Genomic DNA, 19,135 nt, shown 5'->3' with positions numbered 1-19,135 from the left:
TCTCAGGGACCCCCAGACTCCTTGGGCACAGCTCCATACCTGGGGCTCCCCAAGGCTCCCACTGCTCCTGAGACACCAGGACCACAGGGTCCCCCTGGACCCATTGTCCGTCACGGTCCAGCTCTGGGACCTCCATGGTTCCCTACAGAATGATGTGTGCCACTCCCCCACAGCGCTCCGTCTCCCGTATGAACCCCCCATCTCCCCTGTAACCCCTCCCAAGGGCTCCATCTCCCCTGTATCCCCCCTATCTCCCCTGTAACGCCCCCGCAGGACTCCATCTCCCCTCCTCCCCCAGCCCATTGTCCTCCTGGCTCCCCCTCCGGTGCCATCCCCGTCCCCATCCCCTCCCCTCGGGCTCCGGCGAGAGGGGAGGATCCGGTCGGGCGGGGGCCGTGCCCAGCCTCGCCCCTGCGCCGCCCCGCGCCCCTCTTACCGGTACCGCTACCGGTACCGGCTCCGCTCGCTCCCCGCCACCGCCCCCGCCCGCCGCCCCGCCCCGGGCCCCGCCGCCCCGCCATGAAGGTTCTCCGGCACAAGATCGAGCTGCTGACAGGTACGGGGTGGTGGGGGCGAGGCTGGGAGGAGCCGGGCGCTGGGGTGAGGGGGTCGGGGGCGGTAGGGGGAAGAAGCCCCGGGACGGGATCGGCAGCCTCCTGGCACGGGTGTCTGCCAAGCAGGCAGCCTAGGGAGGTGCGGGGGCATTCCCGCACCGCCTGCTCCTTCGCCCCCCTCCCCGGGGAGGGTCCTCGTAGCCTGCGCGCCCCGAGGCTGGGGCTAGGGAGGGGGCTGCTTTTGGCAGCAGCTGCCCCCCAGCCCGGGGTGCTCAGTCCCTGCGCCCGCGGCACCGCACCCCCACCCCGTCCTGGTGGGTCTCGGCGCTGCGGCCTGGCTGCCCCGGCGCTCCCCGGTGGGACGGCAGTGCCAGGCTGGTTGGTGGGGGTTGCTGGAGTGCAGGCCTGTGCCCCCTTCCCGGGGGGCAGAGCGAGCTGCGGGTATTTGCCCCACACCGGCGGGGTGGGAGGTGGCCCAGGCTGTGCCGCACTGGGGTTTCCCTGCGCCCCTCAGGGGTCCTGCACGGGTGGGCGATGCTGTGTGCACGCTTCGGTCTCTCGGACCCGGCTACAATTCCCTTCCTCCCTCTCCCCGCCTCGCCCGGAGGTCCCCTTGGTGCCGACGTCCCACGGGTGCCACGGCCACGGCAGGTGGTCACTGGGGAGACTCCTGTGAGGCCGGTGCATCGTCCGAGGGACCCCTGCCTTCCGACCAGACACGCTGCGCCGCGTTAAACCCTTCCCACGGCCTCGTCAGGACGGTGATAATAGTCACGATGATGATAATAACAGTGCATTTCCTCGCCACGGGCTGGTTCTCCTCCAATAAGCCAACCTCGGGCTGCGGATCCCTGGGGAAGGGAAGCCCACCCAGCTGTTTCCGTCCCCGCCTGTGAACGCAGCGCCAAGGCCCCGGTGAGGCAGAGTGCTGGTCCCAAACGGAGCACTGATATTGAGCTGGGTTTGGGCCCAATTCGGGATTTTAGGGAGGGGGCGTGTCGCAGTTGTGCCCAGGAAATGGTGGCACCGCACTGGGAAGGCAGAGTGGGAGCAGAGATGGGTGCGTTTGGGGCGGCACCCTGAGGATGAGCACTGTTGGGGAGCACTGGGGCGAGCTGGTGGGAAAAGATCTTGTTGCCAGTCATGTTGCCCTGGTGTGCGATCGGAGCCAGGTTGTTTTGGCTAGGAGACCCGGAGCCATGGCCTCCTCTGCAGTGACCGTGACCCAGCCAGGCTGGGTGACACTGTCCACTGCGCTGGCAGCAGTGGGGACGGGGGTACCTGTGGGGTGGCATGGGAAGCAAAGCGCCCACGGGAAGCCAGCAGCATGGCTGCGATCCGGGACTCCTCGACATACCGATCCCCCCCTGCTCTGTTCCTGCCCTCGGCACCGCTTTAGGTGACCGTCCGTCCTGCACTGGGGACGCTGGTTGGCGCAGGGCTCTGCCGCGTCCCTCGTGAGCCAGCTTTCACCCCACCAGGCGAGCAAGGTCACAGGGCCTTTCCTCGCTGCTCGGCCACCCTCCCTCCCATATTAGCTGGAGGCTATAATTAATAAAGGCATTCACCATACGCTAAGTGCTGTTCCCAGCCGCCCTGGGGCTGCGGGCACACGGTGGGTTGGTGTGCTCAGCGTGGGACGCTCCTGCTCTCTTCCAGACCCAGCTACCGGTGAGGCTGATTTTCCTCCTAATTTTTTTTCACCCTGGGATCGTGCCCCATGGGACGGCGGGTTGCTCGGTCGGTGGCTCAGTGGGCTGCGTTGTGCGGACGAGGGCTGTCCCCGTGCGCAAAGCCGTTTCCCCAGCAGCAGCCCAGCCTGGAGCAGCGTGCCCCAGACGTGTGCCTCTCTGTGGGGCTGTCAGCACTTCTCTCCATTGGGGTTTTGCACGGCCGCCGGCACAGTGGGACGCTCCGTGCAGGGGGTGACGCAGAGACCCCTGGTGCTGGGCGCCCTGGGACCACTGGGAGACTTGGCAGTGGTGTTTCTCCATCCAACTGGTTCTGGTTTGTTGCTCCCAAGGAGCAAAGCAAAGTGCGGTGTCTGCAGAAAGCAGCCAGGTGGCACAGCCTGCCTGGGTTTTGAATGGAAAACCTGACTGGATAAGCAAAAGCTGGCTTTGGAGCAGGGTTTATGACCAGCTCCCAAATTCCTGCTGGCCTTGCAATGCTGGTGGCATGGCTTTTCCACATCACCAGCCCGGGCTGACCTAGCTTTGAAGGTGGACAAAGCATGAAGCAGGCTTGGCCGAGGCTGCAGATGGAGCAGGGTCTGTGTCTGCTGCGGTGCTGGCGCGGCCCTGGTGTCCCCGGGGAGTGGTGCGTGCAAAGGGTGGGCAGCCATGGAGGAAGCGTGGGACCAGTGCTGGCCCATTCGGAGCAGAAACAACTCGTCTGGAGGCTTGTGCCTGGGGGTGGTTTTGGAGATGCAGGTGTTTGGGGCTGTGACGTCCCAGTGCCCCGGCCAGCAGCATCCAGTCTCACCCCTCTGCTGAGCGGCTTCGCTGGCAAGGAGAAGAGTTTGGGAGTAAAGCCTTCACATTTGTTTTTTTCCCATCATTACAATACAAACTTCAGGCTGTCTCCCTGCTCCCCTACTGTTTGGAGCACCCCTCTGCCTCCCAGCATGGCTGAGGAACATCACCCCTTGTTCTGTCCCACCCATGTCTGTCTGCACCCTAAGCCCAGCCAAAACGCTGGATTTTTTTCTCTCCGACCAATGCTGGGAGCTGGGGTGAGAATTGGGATGTTTTTGCCCTGGGTGGAGCGCTTACAGGGGTGACCAGCATGGACAGACCAGGTTGGTTTCCCAGTTTGCTTAAGACCATGCCCTGGAGACAGGTCTATCCTTAACTGGGAGAACTGGAGCTGGGTGGGAGGTGGGTGCTGGGAGCCAAGCTCCAGGCACTGCCACGTGCCCGCTTCCAGCTCCCAGCGCAGGGGCTCACTGCGGCCTCTGGTCAAGCCGAAGCACCGAGTCCCCGTGGTTGACGGGTGGAGTGAAGCTGATTTGGGTCCCATCCCCACGGGCAGGGAGATTCGGGAGGCTCGGAGAGGCTGGGGCAAAGTGGACAGAGGCAAGTCCCCATGGATGCTGACGTCCCCCTTGCCCCGGACAGGGCTGCTGCTGCAGGAGATGACCATGGCGGGGCTGCACGAGCTGCGCTTCACCGAGGAGAAGCCGCTGCTGCGGGGCCAGGATGCCGAGCTGGTGAGTCCGGTGACGGCGCTGGCTCTGGCGTGTGGGGTGCCAGGGCGCGGGTGCTTATGTGGGAGCTTGGTGGGGGGAGGTCTGTGTGCCGGTATTAGGTACACTCGTGTGCACGTGTGTGTTGGTATTTGGAGTGTGTGTGCAGACATGTGCTGGGTACATGTGTGTGCACCTGTGTGTTGGTATTCAGTATGTGTGCTGGGTACATGTGTGTGCACATATGTTTTGGTATTCGGGGGGTGTGTGTGTGCTGGGTACATGTGTGTGCATGCTGGGTACATGTGTGTGCATGTGTGTTAGTATTCTGTGTGTGTGTGTGTGTGCAGACATGTGCGGGTATCGATGCACACGCATGGGTGAGCATGGGTCCTGGTTTGACGTGATGATGAATGTGTGTGCAGATGTTGCAAGTACATGTGAATACACACGTGTGTGTGTGTGTGCGTGCACATGTGTGGGTAGTGCGTGCACATGTGTGAAGGTATTGTAGATGTGCGTGTAAGATGCGTGTGGGCATCGTGTCCCCAGCAGTGAGTGCTGCCCTGGGGAGTGGGTGCTGGTGAGCTGGGTGGGAGCAGGGCGCTGCAGGAGCGAGGGGTAGTGGGGCATGGCTCTGTGTCTCTGTCTCTAACGGCTCCTTCTCTCCCCAGGAGAACTCGGATGTCTTCCTCTCCACTGTGGACACAGACTGGAAGGTAGGACTGGCTACGGGGGGTGCCCCCCACCCCTCGGTCCCGCGTGGTGCCACTTCCACGTGTGTGCCGCTTCCAAGTGGGACCTGGTGGTCCCACTTCCACGGGGACGCAGTGTCGGTGTCTGGGCAAGGGGCTGCACGTCCATCCACGGCGGTCCCCAGGAGGGGGGGATGGGGGCGCTGCCAGGGATGCTCTGTGCTGGCGCTCGGATGTGGCTGGTGGGCACTTGTCCGAGTGGCCGGGGACAAAACCTCTTTAAAACAGGCAATTTCTTCTCAGGAGAGCCGAGCTGCTTTTCCAGCCCCTCTGCCATTGCCATGGCGATGGTTTCCTGGGCGATGCCGGTTCCCTGCTTACATAAGGATGTCTGAAAGCCTCTTTCTTTTTCGGAGGGCTGGGGCAGTTTCCTCCGTACCACCCACCTCTCTGGGAGAGCAGGGCCCTCTGCTCCCCTGGCTGGCACCTGCCCACCTTCTACCTCAGCGCTGTGGCCTTGGGGCTCGCTGGGGCTCGGCTCGTGCCTTCCTCCTGTGTTGGTCTTCATCACTCTCAGGCCTCTGCCCAAGCTCATCCTGCACCAGGCACCCCCCACAGAGACTGGGGTGCCGGTAGATGGGGAGGGAGGATGCTGGGATATGGATTTCCTTCATCCTGGGAGAGGGGCAGGGGAGCCCACGTCCCCATTTTGGCAGACCCAGAGCGGTGCCCAGGCTTTTGGGGCTGGTGGGCTTGATTTCCATCACCCATGTGAATGGCAGGGTTCAGCTGGGTGGGGAGCAAGGACTTTTGTCAGGATGCCAGGCAGTGGCTGCTGTGGTTCATGCAGTTGGAGACTTCTGGTGGCCCTCTTGGAGGCCACAAAATTACTCAAAAATGGCAGTGGTGGAGAAGAAATACTGCCCTTCCCAGCAGCTCCAAAGTTGGCAAGATGCTGGGGCCGGGAGCAGCAGGGTGTGCGGGGCTGGGCTGCTCCTTTCTCTGCTTGCTCATGGTCCCTGTGGACCGTGAGAAGGGAATCCAAACCTCCTGGTGCCACCAAAGTGAGGGTGAGGAGGGAGAGGGGGGCAAAGAGGGAGAGGGAGGTGGCAGTGCCAGGCTGCCCAGAGCTCCTGGCGGCTCCACGGGCACCAGTATGGCTCTCGCTGGGCTGCACTGGGGCAGGGCTTGGTTGGCACGCAGGGGATGCTAAAGGGCAATGGCTTTCCCAGGACACTCTTTACATGTCAATATTTCAGGGATTGGCCCATGGTGATGCTGAACTGTGTCCCGTTGGTGCCCAGGCGGGGTGGGTCCGGATGGCAAATGCCGCAGCGATGCGCCTGCATGCCCTCAATACCTAAAAAAATGAATGGGGCAAAGATCAAGGCGTCTTTCCCCAAGCCAGCCAGGCCCTGCACTCTCTTGGTTCCCCTCCAAGAGCCTTGGGGTGGGGATGGGATGGACCTCCCAGGCTGTGCTGGAGCAGCCCTCTCCTTTCCCCCACCCTGGCACTTCGCAGGTTGGTTCCCTGCAAAGGCTGGGGTCAGCATGCCCTTCCCTGGGGAAATCTTACCCCATTTTCTAGGCTCATCTCCCTGGGGTAATGCAATCCGGCCCCCAGCTTAGCTCTTCATTGTCTCTCTGCTCCTCCCCAGAGCCAGTCGCTGCTCCCTAGCCAAGATGCTCTGGCCTGGCCGGGGCAGCGGAGGGGAGTGGGGACCCCCCAGTGCTGCTGCCTCGGCTTTTCCACCCCTTATCTCCTCTGTTTTGCCACTTTCTGTCTTTTTTCACCTGCTGATGCCCCTCTGCATCTCCTGCTTTGTCTCTGAGGCTGTGGTTGCTTGTGCTCTTTGGCTCCCCAGACAGCAGGGCTGAGGAAAGCAAAAATGGCACCTGAACCCGCAAATGGCTTTGCCCCAGTGCCAGGAACCCCCTGGGAGCTGGGCTTCCCCCTCACCCGCGGTCCTTTATTAGCAGAGGTGGATCTCTCCAGGCTTGGGTCCGAGCTTGCTGCAGGACAAAACAGTGCAGAGGAAAGCTGCTTTGGTGGAGGCAAGGTGGATGCTGTCCGGCTGCCTGTCTGTCCTTTCGCTCACATCCAGACCCCCTGGCTGCCCAGGCCTGACTTGTTTGCAGGAAACTGCTTTCAGTGGCTTCCCACCAGCTCTGGGTGATTGTTTGTCCAGGTCATGGAAAGGAAAAAGTAGCTCAGGAAAGAGAAAGATCTCCCCAGGAAAAAGTGGCTCAGCCCTGTTATTAGACATCAGAGACTCCACAGGAACAAGCTTGCTGGGTGAAGCTGAGGACATGAGGCTTTGCCATGTGGAGAAGCCCATGCATCTGCTGGTGATGGCAGCTGATGGTGATGGCACCGTGGCTGTGGCGCGTGCTGGGGCATGGTGGATGCAAGCTGCAGCGAGCTGCCGGGTGGGGATGGTGCAGAGGCCATGGCAGGGCACAACTGGCACGGAACATCCCTGGGGTGGGCAGGGAGGCGGAGGGTCCCTGCTGGATGCTGCCCTGGTCAGGCACTGGCATGTGGGTCTCCAGCCCCTTGGGGCAGACGTTTGAGGGACAGTGGGACTCTTTCTCCATCCATGATTGCCCAGCTTCGTGCTGGCGTGGTGTGGGTGCCGGTTGTGGTGAGTGGTGCAGTGGTGTGGGGCTGGGCAGGGCAGGCAGAGGGGTGGTACCCAGAGTGTGCTGGGGGGCAGGTTTGGGACCATGGCAACACAAGAGCGTCTGTGGGTGCGAACTGCAGGCAGATGGACTCGCCCTCTCGTGAAGCCGTGTTGAAATCCGGGCAGAAACCGTCTGCCTGCGCATGTGTGCACACGGGAATACACACATGTGTGCGTGCACACACAGCACACCTTGGCCCGGGGACAGAATCCCATCCCTCGGCGCTGCGGGTTTGTCTCTCTTCCTGCTTTATTTACCTGCCACCGGTGATGTTCGGGTTGGGGCTAAATCCTGCATAACCCCTGTGTGGCAGCACCCCGCAGCGGGCGGGGTGACCGTGCTGCTGGGTAAGGTAACACAGGTATCTGGGCAGTCTTCATGTGTGTACACGTGTGTGCCCCTCTGTGCACAAGGTTCTGCATGTGTGCAGGTTGTTGTGCATCCATAGACACGAGTGATGGCCGTGGTGTACACGCTAAGCACATGGGAGAAGAATGCAGCAGGCATGCTCCTTGTATGCATGTGACCATGCACATACGTGTGCAGGAACACGTACCAATGCAGACACACAGGGGCCACCGCCGTGGGGTATGCGCAAGCACTTTACGAGGTGCATATGCTTCAGCCTGGGTCATTGTATTTATTTTTCCAAAGTTTGCATGCGCAGACATGTGGGGGGATGCGGTTTTGCCTGGCCCCCGCGTGTCTGTGTTGGTACATGTTCCTGCACATGTATGTGCACCTGCTGTATCCTTCTGTGTGTTTAGCATGTACCCATGTCTGTTCACGGGTGTGTGCGCGCTTCCCGGTGCGTGTGTGCTGCTGCGGGGCCTCGGTCTGGGCGGCTGCAGGCTCAAGCATGATTCTGCATGTTTGCGTGGGGCTGCAGCTGCCTGCGTGTGCGGGATGGCTTCGGCTGAGCGATGCTGGGCTCTGCCGTGAGGATGCTGCGTGTCTTCCAAGGGCTGTGGGTGCAACTCTGTCCAGGCACCCCTGCGTCTCTCGGTTTGCCGAAGGAGGGAAGATGGAGCAGGTGCCGCACAGTGCCAGGCGTTTTTTCTTCATAAACAAGGGTATTTGGGGCCAATTGGAGCATGAATAATTCCGGCGGCAGCCAATGGCTGAGTGCTGGCTCCATCTCAGCGCTTGCCCGCAATGGAGGCCAAACCTGCCCGAGCTGCGCCTTGCGTCGAGGGGGAAGGGAGAGGGAGGGCTTAGCGCAGGGCTGGGGCTCCGCTGTATAAAATCGAGGCGAGGGGCTGAGCCAGCGCAGAGCTCTGCTTCGCCCCGGCCCACTGTCTCGCCGCGCCCCACGCCGGGACCCCGTGCTCGGCCCACCCTGCCCGCGTGTCCTCGTCCACCCGGCTGCTCACCATGCCCGAGTGCTGGGATGGGGTAGGTACCGCCGTTCCCGTGCTCGCCGCCCTCCCTTCCTGGGGAGTTTTGCCCCAGTACCTCCACTGCTCGCCCAGGCTGGACCTTGGCACCCAGCTGGGCTTGGCGTGGGCCAGACCAGCGTTGGTGCGGGGGGGACCAGCTGCTGGGGAGCCCTCGCAGCCCCCAGCCCCGCTGCCGCATCCCTGACGCACCGCAGGTTTTGGGGACGCGTTGTCCTTGAGCGTGTCCTCCCCGAGCCCAGTGCAGATGCTGCGCCGAGGTTGAGGGCGAGCGAGCGCAGCTGCGGCTGCAGCGGCTACGGGCTGCGCTGGGCTGATGCTGATGGAGGGGGGGCGCACGCTGCCCCTTCCCCGCCCCCGGAGTTGCAGAGGGAGAGAGTCCCTTGCTGTTTTGAAGCGATTCCTCGGGTGCTTCTGGCCTCTGCGGTGATGGCAACATCCGACGGCAACGGGCTGGTGCGGAGCGGGGGGCGAGCGAGGTGGGAGCAGTGCGGGTAGCCTGGGTAGGGCTGGGCTATGGGTGCTGCGACCCCCGCGCCCCTCCTCGCTGTGGCCACGGGTTGTCGGTGGCCCCCCCTCCTCCTTGCTGCCTGCGTCCCCAAGCCTCTCCCCGCCAGCCAGCATCCCTGCGGCAAAGGGCAGGGCTGTGGTACCCAGCGCTGCTGCAGAGGCTGCGCCACGGGCAGGGATGTGCCTGGCTTGCGGCGGGGCGGGGTGGGGGTGGGGGGGTGCGGAGGGCGGGTAGCAGTGCTGGGGAAGGAGCCGCCACCTTGGGCATGTGATTTTGGGGTGGGATTGCAGGCTGAGCTGTGGGATTACACCACATGGATGCCTCTTGCTCTGTGACCTTCCCCTGCCTCAGTTCCCCTGCCTTGCCAGGCCCTTCCCCTGCCTCAGTTTCCCCATCCACCCGTTGCTGCGGGGGAATGTCTCTGCCCATTGCCTGCTGCCTGATACAGCTCCGGGGAGTGGAGGGAGTGCTGCGGATGAGAACTGGGGTCGGGGTGACCTTGGAGAGCTGAGCGTTGTATCTACAGAGCCCTTGAGCTGCCCTCTGGCTCTGTGTCCCCCCAGGGACAGAAGATCTCGGTGAAGGGAGTCCCTGCAGTGAGGAGACCCTGTCCTCGGGTGGTTCCTCCCACCTGAGGCCCGTGTCCTTCAGAGTCCTTGGTGGTGTGTAACCCGTGGAAGTGTCCCCATTCCCGCTCCCCTCCCGCCAGCCCACCCATGGGGCTGCTGGTACCTGCAGTGAGGACCGCACCAGTTGGGCGTCCTGCCAGCATCCCCTGCCCAGCCCTGCTCAGCACGTGATGCTCCTGCACCCACCAGATCCCAGCTTTGAGGACACTGCCGGTGGGCTGGCCGGCGGGCACGGGCATCTAGAGGGGACCCCGGTCCCTTGTCCTCAGGCGATGCCTTGGCAAGCACCTGCACTCGCAGCCTCAGTTTCCGTTGCTGGCTGGGGGCAATGGCCGTGAAAGGAAGGCTGGAGCCCTCCCAGCCAGGGAAACTGAGGCACGGGGCAGTCCTAGTCTCTGTGTGGGGCCACAGCCATTTCAGACCAAGGGATCTTAACAGTACTTTAGCTGTCATTTTGGGATCAGGCTGCAGCATTTCCTGGGGTGGTGTCTGGGGTCTGACTTCTGGCTGTTTGTCCCAGGCATAGTGAATCCAGGCCAACTGGGCCATGCTGTGATCCCCCACCCTGTTGCCAAAACTCTCTGTCTCAGGTCCTTGAAGCTCTCTTGTCCCATCCTGTGGTCCACCTGTCTCATCCCATGATCCTCCTCTCCCTAGCCCTCTTGGATCATCCCATCCCATCCCGAACCTCTATCCCTTGATCCCATCCTGTGATCCCATCCCATCATAGACCTGTCCAATCCTCAATCCTATTATTGTATCCAAAGTCTTCCCTTCCCCTTCCCGTTCCCTTTCCCGTGGAGACTGGAATTGTTGGTGTGTGGTTTGTCCTGCTTTCTGCCACCGCCAGAATGCCCAGAGCTGGCAGTTTTCCCGGGAAGGCTGCTCCTTTTTCCCTTGTGCTCCCATGGGACCCAGCCGCCCGAGGAAGCAGCAGTCAGGGCTGGGATAGTGGGGCAGGAGAGGAGGTTTTGGGGCAGGCAGACGTCACCCCATCTCTCCTCTTCCCCCAGGAACACGACATTGAGACTCCCTACGGGCTGCTGCACGTGGTGATCCGGGGCTCACCCAAGGGGAATCGTCCAGCCATCCTGACGTACCACGATGTGGGCCTCAACCGTGAGTGCCGCTCCCTGGGCCGCGGGGCGCGGGGGCAGGCGGGAGCGAGCCTGGGGCTGCACGGGGAGCCGGGATGTCAGCCAAAGCCCCTGGCTCAGCTCCTTTGCCTCCTCCCATGGAGGGTCTCCAGGCTGCATGGGGTCTCTCCACGCATCTGAAAGCACCAGGAAGGTCTGGATGCTCAGCTGAGCCCAAAGCCTGAGCCAGGCACGGCCAGGAAAGCTTGACCACCTCGGTGCTGGCTGTCTGCCTGCCCATGCCAGGCAGGGACTGGACACGGAGAACGCCGGGTCAGTCCCCGCCACCGCTGGCCCATTGGTATTCAGAGCATGGACCCAGCTGGCGGCAGGGCGTAGTGGGGGCTGAAGGAGACGAGGAATAGCAGGGAAGGAGGGATCCCGACGGGCGAGGAAGGAGGGACCCCGAGTCGGGGCCTTGGATGTGGGGATGCTGGGCTCTCTGTGAGCCTGCAGCCTTGGACTTGCACCCAAGACCCCTGTCCCGTGCTGTGCCCCCCAGCTGAGCCAGGATGGCCGGTGCCCTGTGAGCGGGGAGAAGCATCTCCTCCTCTGCTGGAGGCTGAGGCTGAGTCACCAGCACGCTACGTGAGCTGCCTCACCATCACCGCTGCACTCTTGTGTCCAGGGATGCATCATGTTGTTTGTGATGGACCTTACAACCTGCCTCGCCCCCACATTTTGGGAGGGATGTCCCAGCATCGATGCCATGTGGCAGGACTGCTCTGAGCCCTGGTGATGTCCAGAGCAGCGCTGGCGCTGTTTCTTTGACTGTTTCCAAGCAGAGAGATTTGCAGCCATTTCTCAAATCCCATGTTTGTTTGAGCCCTTTCTGGGGATTCTGAATAAGGCCAGTAATACCCTGAGCTGCTAATCCTGCTGCCCACCGGGTGGTCCTGCAGCTCTGGGCTTCACATCCCCCAGTCCCATACCTCCAAGCAGATGAGGCTCACCCCAAACTCCTTGTCTTCCTGGCTGTGCCCCTCCATCTCCATGACTCCCAGCACCAGTAGGGATGCAGCCCTTGCTAACACTGGCTGCGAGGTCTCCTGTGGGGACGAGGAGCCTGGAGGGAAGGGGATGGGAGGGCTTTGGTGGCATGTCACCTCCCGGTTGAAGGGCAGTGGGAGGGCAGGCAACCTCTCTCTGTGCTCCCCTGGCCCATCAGGCCCCCACACTGGGGCATGTGGTCTCTGACCTCCACCTGCCCTTTGACAGACAAGCTTTGCTTCAACACCTTCTTCAACTACGAGGACATGCAGGAGATCACGAAGCACTTTGTGGTGTGCCACGTGGACGCGCCGGGCCAGCAGGCAGGAGCCTCACAGTTCCCTCAGGGGTAGGTGCCAGCTCTGGGGACTCGTCGTGCCCATAGGGATGTCACCTCCCTGCCCAAGGGGTTGTTGCTACCTGGGCAATCGTGCCTTGCCGGTGGGTCTCTCTGAACCGTGTCAAAGCCCGTGGCAGGGTGGGTAGTGGGATGGTTTGCGGGGGGGTGACACTTTTCTGTCCACCTCAGGCAGCCCAGCTGCCCTGTCCCAACCTTCCCGCTCTGTGCACGGCCCGTAACTGCTGTCCTGTGCCTCCGTCTGCTGCAGGTACCAGTACCCATCCATGGACCAGCTCGCTGCCATGCTACCCAGCGTGGTGCAGCATTTCGGGTGAGTCAGCCTCTCCTTCATGGCTGCGGGAGGAGGGTGGCTGTAAGCTGGCACCTTGCGTATCTTCTTGTGCCCTGTGCTGTGGGTGAGGGGTGCCCCAGGGAACCTGTGCTGGAGCCCACCGTCCCCCCATATGCACCTCTCTGCTTTCCAGGTTCAAGTATGTGATCGGGATCGGTGTTGGGGCAGGAGCCTATGTGCTGGCCAAATTTGCGGTGAGCCTGGGGCCGGGATGGGCTGGCCCTGAGTTGCCCTGTACCTGCTGTCAGCCCGGGGCGTGGGGAAGGGCAGGAGCTGACACTCCCACTGCAAAGGCTCCAGATGGGCCAGGACATCAGTGCCGTGGCCAGGTGGTCCTGCCACAAGTCTCCTATCGCTGCCAGGACAGGGCCATGTCCACCCTGTGCGATGCCTGTGCAGCGGGCAGTGCTGCTGGTGGGGGGCTGCCCTGGCCGCGTCTCCCCTTCCCACTGAGCACTGCCTCTCTTGCTTGCTGCAGCTCATCTTTCCCGACCTGGTAGAAGGGCTGGTGCTGATGAACATCGACCCCAATGGCAAAGGCTGGATTGACTGGGCAGCTGCCAAGGTGGGCAGGGCCCCGACCCCCTCTCCTGGCCCTGACGGCTCCGTGGGGCAGGAGCCAGCGGCGGCGGGGCCGTAACTCCCTGTGCTCCCTCCACAGCTCTCTGGCCTCACCAGCACGCTGCCGGACACTGTCCTGTCCCACCTCTTCAGCCAGGTAAGGGCTGTGCGTCCTGCCAACACTCTGCCACCGGCCCCCTACCCAGCGTCCCAGCCGGGTCACTTGGGATTTAAAACTCGTGCCCGTGTCCCACCTGGGTGTGCTGCCTGCAGCACCGCCATGCCCACCTGCGTTGCCTACCATCCTCCCTCTCTGCCTCGCTGGCCGGGGAGCGGGGTGTCCCTGTGGCACCCGGCACCACCTGCCCTCATCTCTGTCCCCTTGCCAGCACAGGAGGAGCTGGTGAACAACACGGAGCTGGTGCAGAGTTACCGGCAGCAGATCGGCAGTGTGGTGAACCAGTTCAACCTCCAGCTCTTCCTCAACATGTACAACAGGTGAGCACCCCGGGCGGCCCCACCGTCCGTGCCAGGGTGAAGGGCTGCAGTGCTGGTGGGTGGCACCGAGGGCACCACGGGAACCCTGACGCCCGTTGCGCGCTGCTATCACGCTCCGGTGCAGGCAGACAGTGGTGCAGTGGTGGCACCCGTGCCAGAGCCTTGCCATGTCCCAGAGCCCATGGCTGTGGGCGCATATGCCTGGTGTCCTCCTTCCTGGGGAAGGGGGCAGAGATGCCGTCCCATGCATGCAGGGGGTTGGGAGCCTTGCTGCTGCACTGAGTGCTGCATCTTGTGCCATGAGCTCTTCTCAGTCATGGCAAAGATGGCTGTGGGGTCCTCCATCCACGGGGTGCCGGGCCAGCAGGGCTGGTGCTGCTTCCCGGAACCAGCTGTGCCCCAGCTCTTGTGCTACGGTGTTGGTGGCAGCACCTGCCCATGGGCTCACACTGGCTGTCTTTCTCCTCCATCAGCCGCAGGGACCTGGACATCAACCGGCCTGGGACTGTGCCCAACGCCAAGACGCTGCGGTAAGAGTCTTGCTGGCATGGCGTGGGGGGCGTCCCAGGGCAGTGGAGTCCACCCAGGCTAAACCTTGACTGTGCCCCTTCCTCCTCTTGCTTCCAGCTGCCCCGTGATGCTGGTGGTTGGAGACAACGCACCTGCGGAGGAGGGGGTGGTGAGTGATGGGGTAGGGCCTGGGGGGTGGCACACAGACTGCTCACTTGTGGGCACGCTCGTGTTTGCTGCCCGCTCAGACATGTGTGAGCTCCCACGTGCCAGAGTGTGCTTGTGTGGGCACGTGTACATGTGCATCTGTGCTTGGTTGCCTGGCAGGAGGAAGGTCCCCTCTCTCCCGTGACGAGGGGTGGTGGTTCTGCGGGCTCAGGGCTTGCCTAGTGCCCCGTGTCCACCTGCCTGGGGTGGGCTGTGCCAGCTGGGGTGCCATGGATCAGTTGTGGTACCCACGGACAACTTCTGCCAGGCTCATTGCATCCCAGGGTGCTAATATCGTCCCTCTCACCCACAGGTGGAGTGTAACTCCAAGCTGGACCCCACCAACACCACCTTCCTGAAGGTAGGCGGGTGGCAGGGGGCAGCCCGGGGGTCCCTGCTGCCCATGAGGAGCCCCATTGCCCTCTGCCCTGGCGCTGCAGGATGTCCCTATCTCCCCATTCCAGGTCTGTCCTGGCTGTGGGGCTGGGGGTAGGTGGGGAGAGCAGGGTTGCCCCAGCAGTGTCATCCTGCCAGCGGGTGCCAGGGGACAGGGTGGGCAGTAAAGGCACCCTCCCAGACTAAGCAGGACCTTCTTTCTGCAGATGGCTGACTCTGGTGGGCTGCCCCAGGTCACACAGGTGAGTCCCCACAATTTCCCCGGTTAACTGGGTATACTGGGCCCTGAGACGTGCACTGGTGCAGGGTGGCAGGGGATGGGCTGAGGTGGGCACAGGCGTCTTGTGCCGAGGCTGCCAGAGGCGGCTGCAGGCTGAGCGGGGATCTCGGTACTGCCTCGACTCAGCCTGCTCTCTCCCCGCAGCCCGGCAAGCTGACCGAAGCCTTCAAGTACTTCCTGCAAGGCATGGGCTACAGTGAGTGCCAGGGCTGGGCACGGGGCGGGCGCGTGCCTGCGTGTGCACATGCGTGTGTGCCCGTGTGCGTGTGCGCCCACCCTGCCGTGGGAGAGGAGCCCGGCACCCCTGCGTGCCCGTCCTGATGGAGGGCTGCGTGTGTGTCTGTGGCGTTGTGTGTGCGGGTGTACAAGATGTCTATCAGTCTGTTCGGAGGGGTGTGGGGTGTACAGGCTCTGTGTGCACGCAGACGTGCATACAAGGGCTCTGTGTGTACATACGTGTGTGAACAGGGTCTCTGTGCATGCATGCACACTTATGTGTGTGTGGGCCTGCACAAGCAGGGGCTGTCTGCGTGCACACAGGCGTGCTGAGTCCATGTGCGCAAGTCTGTGTGTGTCTGTGTGTGCACAGGTCAATGAGCACACGTGTGTGTGTCTGTGTGCAGACTTGCGTGTGCACGCATGCGAACATCCCTGTGTACAGGTGTGTGTATTTGCAGGTCTGTGTGCACTCGTGTGTCTTTGCGTGTAGGTCTGTGTGCACACGTGTGTCTGTGCGCGCAGATCTGTGTGCACATGCGCAGGTCCGTGTGCAGGCACACGCGGGGCTGGGTGGGGGCTCCTGGCCCCGTGGAGCGGCCAGCATGGCTGACGCTCTCTTTCTGCCCTCCCTGCCCTTCTCCCGCTCCACTCCCGCCAGTCGCCCACCTGAAGGATCGGAGGCTGAGTGGAAGCACAGGTACCGCCCGGTACTGCTCGGCCCGTGCCCGCTGCTGCATGGTGCCCACCTGGCCTGTGCCCTCCAGCTGCCTGGGCACTTTTGGGAGCAGCCTGGGTGCAGGGCTGGCCCTTCCCGGCCAGGTGCCCTCTCCCTCGCTCTGCTTTGCCTGAGACGGCATCCTGAGCCAGGGCCAGTGGCTGAGCAATGGCTTTCGGAGAAGTCCCCCCACCACGTGGGCACAGTCTCGGCAGTGTGCCCGCTGTGCCCTCCCTCCGAGCTGGGCCCGCTGAGCATCCTGGCTGGAGGAGGGTGTCACCTTCCCTGCCCACCCTGGGGAGCCAGGAGAGCTCCCATCCTGGCTCACTCCTTACCTGGAGCGTGGCAGCCAGGGGCTTCCCGCTGCCTCATGCCCGGTGGTTGATGTGCCTGGTGTGCAGCCTGCCCCGGGGTGCCCCATCCCTGTCCCACTGTCCCTTGCCGGCCTGGAGCTGCTCGTGTTGTCACAGCACCGCATGCTGCAAGCTTGTGCTGGGGTCATTCGCATCGGGAAGCTGGACTGGCGGCTTTGCTTGCGTGAGGCAGCCTTGGCTGGGGTCCTGCTGGCTTTCGGAGGAGCTGAGCCCCCTGACCGTCTCTCTGTGCCCGTGCAGTGCCATCCGCCAGCATGACCCGCCTGGCGCGCTCCCGCACGGCCTCCCTCACCAGCGCCAGCTCTGTGGACGGCGCCCGCCCGCGTGCCTGCACCCACTCGGAGAGCAGCGAGGCCATGGGGCAGATCAACCACACCATGGAGGTATCGTGCTGAGGCCCACGCCTGCCACCGATGTCTCCTCCAGAGCCATCTCCCATCTGTCAGCATCCCGCCAGTACCCACCTGCCCCGTGGACGTCCTCCACCAGGGCCCTCGCTCCTTCGGGGTTGATTTGTCTTCTTTGCTGTTGGCCTCATCCCTTCGTCTGGTACCGGAGAAGGAGAGGGGCTTCGCTTCACTGCCTCCCAGCTCCGACTCCGGGCTTCGTCCAGCAGTCACACGTGGTTCTGCATCGGTCCTCGCCCTTCCTGGCATCCACTTGGCCCTGGCTTGGGAGGGTGGGTGGCAGGGGGGACGGGGCCAGGACGGGGAAGCAGGGGCAGGGTGGGGAGATGGCTACAGGATGGTGGGATGGGGCAGGACAGCAGGCTGCGGGAAGGACAGCAGGACATGGAGAGGACACAGGAGGTACGTTGGTCCCCCAAGGTCAACTGACGGTTGGCCAAACTGGACGGAAAGCAGGGATGGCGAGCAGTGCTCACTGGGAGGTCACTGGGCCTTTCCTGGGAATGCACCTCCCATTTCTCCCTGCCGCCCTCCCTGGGGAGAGCCAGCACAGGATCCCCCAGCACACCCAAGACCTGCTACCCCAGAGCTGGCTGAGCATTGTGAGAAATCACCCCCCAAACTGTCCTCTCACCCTGGTCATGTGCCCTGAGGGCAGCCATCGGGGCAGGAAGGTGGCATAGGGGTCCCCCTGCCTCTCCCTGTGCCCCCGTTCATGGTGGCCCTTCTTTGGTCCCTTGTTGCAGGAAGGACATTTGCCACCTGCCACCAAAAATGCACCGAGTGGGAAGGGGGGCTGTGTGTCCTGGCTTGCTTGAACCCCTCCACACTACCGGTTCCATCCCCAGCTCTTGGGCTGAGGTCACCAGGGCGCAGAGGCCACCGGGTTTGGGGATGCTGCTTGGCAGGTCTCCCCTCCAGTTTCGCCACAGCCTGTGTGTGTCACTGCAGTGGGCCCGTTAGCAATAAGATGAGACATTCCCACCCTGCAATCCTGGGGAGCCCTCAGCACCCTCTGCCCCGCAGGGTGCATCACTGTGAGGTGCTGGCAGTGTGGGGTGACCCATGGCACGTGGGGAGCACCCCAGTGTCTGGCTTTGCCCTCAGGCTCCTTTGCCCACAGAGCTGGCCAGACCCGCCACAGCCCCCCAAATCCACGTTCCTCACCCACAGCATCCCGCCTCTGCGCTGAGCGAGGCGTCTCAAGGGCTTGGCTCCCCCCAAGCCACAGGGCCCCATCTGGCCACCCACTCCGGGTGGATCCAGCCTCTCACACTTGGCATGGAGAGCCGTGTCATCATGTAACCCCACTGTCGGCCAGCCAGTCTCTGCTGCCGTCCCTGGCCCACCCCGTGGGCAGCAGAGCCCACCTCCTCCTGCACCCAGAGCGATGGGTGCTCAGGTGTTTGTGGGTGGTCCATGGAGGACCCAAGCAGGGACCTGTAGGAGACCCACTGGGTGCCACCATCTGGGTGAGCAGAACCAGCCCGCTGGGAGCAGGTCCCACCCAGCCCCCTAAAAGCACTCACCCCCCCAAATCCCATGCCCGGTCCCCAGTGAGGGGCACAGAGGTCCTGGGGCTCCCAGCGGGTGGCCCTGAGACTTGTGCCCTGCCCAGCCACTCCCATATTGAATGGCCACCCCGAAACACCAGTGTCCCCATTTGTCCCGCAGTTTGTTCTGCCGTGTGCTTCCTTCTCGGTGTGACTCTGAAAGCTACGTAGCTCCTTTTTACTGTAGATACCGCTGCGATCTCTCGTTTTCTCAGCGTGTCCTTCCAGATGATATATATATAAATACCTATATATAATATATATAAGGGTTTGTCCGGTTCCTGACCTTTTCGGGTTCATTCCCCCTTGCATTCTCATCCAAGCAGTGCCGTGTGGTTCCCCTGGAGGTGGTCTGGCCGTGCTCACCTTTGGTTCCTCACCTTGGTTTTGTTGGTCTGTTTGGTTTTCCCTGGTGATTTGTTCTTTTGATTTTTGTTGGTTTTCCTTTTTTTTTTTCCCCTGGTCACAGCAGAATTTAATGCGTTTTCCTGTCTGAGTGCAACCTGGTTTTGGCACAGCGGCATCAAGGCCGCAGCACTCACGAGACGGCAATATGTAAACCGGATTTAACTAACCTGTTGCTGTAGAGAGGATTTACTGTGTTGGAAAAAATCCAACAAACTAATAAAGACGTTAAGAACCTGCTGTGCTCTTTTCAATGTGCTGCAGGGAGACGGGTCCAAGCCCATCCTGGGCCTGCCTGTGGAGATCAGGCGGGCAGGGAGGATGAGGAGGGGGGACACCATGGCCACCAACCCCACCGGGGGCTGCACTGCTGGGAGAGGGGGACGAGGGTGCCCAGGGAGGAGAACCCAGGACCCCAGGGCACAGGTGGAGGGGAGCTGTGGGTGGTTTGGCTTCAGGGCAGCCATAGAGGGAGTGCCCTGTGTGTTGGGAGTGGATGGAGACTGGAGAGCTGCCAGTTGTGGCCCAACAAGG

The 19,135-nt window shown here is 62.6% G+C and overlaps 1 protein-coding gene across 3 annotated transcripts; it reads left to right on the top strand.

Annotated features, from left to right (window-relative positions):
- The first annotated feature begins 428 nt into the window (after positions 1-428).
- On the top strand, positions 429-18,841 carry NDRG4 (NDRG family member 4). Of its 3 annotated transcripts, XM_086757874.1 has the most exons (17): positions 429-556; positions 3,674-3,765; positions 4,416-4,460; positions 10,672-10,777; positions 12,013-12,133; positions 12,393-12,455; positions 12,610-12,670; positions 12,955-13,041; positions 13,138-13,194; positions 13,432-13,535; positions 14,009-14,065; positions 14,163-14,214; positions 14,566-14,613; positions 14,855-14,890; positions 15,073-15,124; positions 15,806-15,844; positions 16,477-18,841. In XM_086757874.1, the coding sequence occupies exons 1-17, from the start codon at positions 520-522 to the stop codon at positions 16,629-16,631; spliced, it is 1,212 nt and encodes a 403-aa protein (XP_086614000.1). In that variant the 5' UTR covers positions 429-519; the 3' UTR covers positions 16,632-18,841. The 3 variants fall into 3 exon arrangements, with proteins under 3 accessions (XP_086614000.1, XP_086613998.1, XP_086613999.1); XM_086757872.1 differs by lacking the exon at positions 15,806-15,844; XM_086757873.1 differs by lacking the exons at positions 429-556; positions 3,674-3,765; positions 4,416-4,460; positions 15,806-15,844 and adding an exon at positions 8,362-8,516.
- Positions 18,842-19,135: the final 294 nt, after the last annotated feature.

This window comes from Chlamydotis macqueenii, chromosome 13 (assembly GCF_036417535.1).
Source record: "Chlamydotis macqueenii isolate bChlMac1 chromosome 13, bChlMac1.mat, whole genome shotgun sequence".
In the NCBI taxonomy this organism is placed as follows: domain Eukaryota; kingdom Metazoa; phylum Chordata; class Aves; order Otidiformes; family Otididae; genus Chlamydotis; species Chlamydotis macqueenii.
The sequence above is the reverse complement of the archived record's forward strand: the minus strand, read 5'-3'. Positions and strand labels throughout refer to the sequence as shown.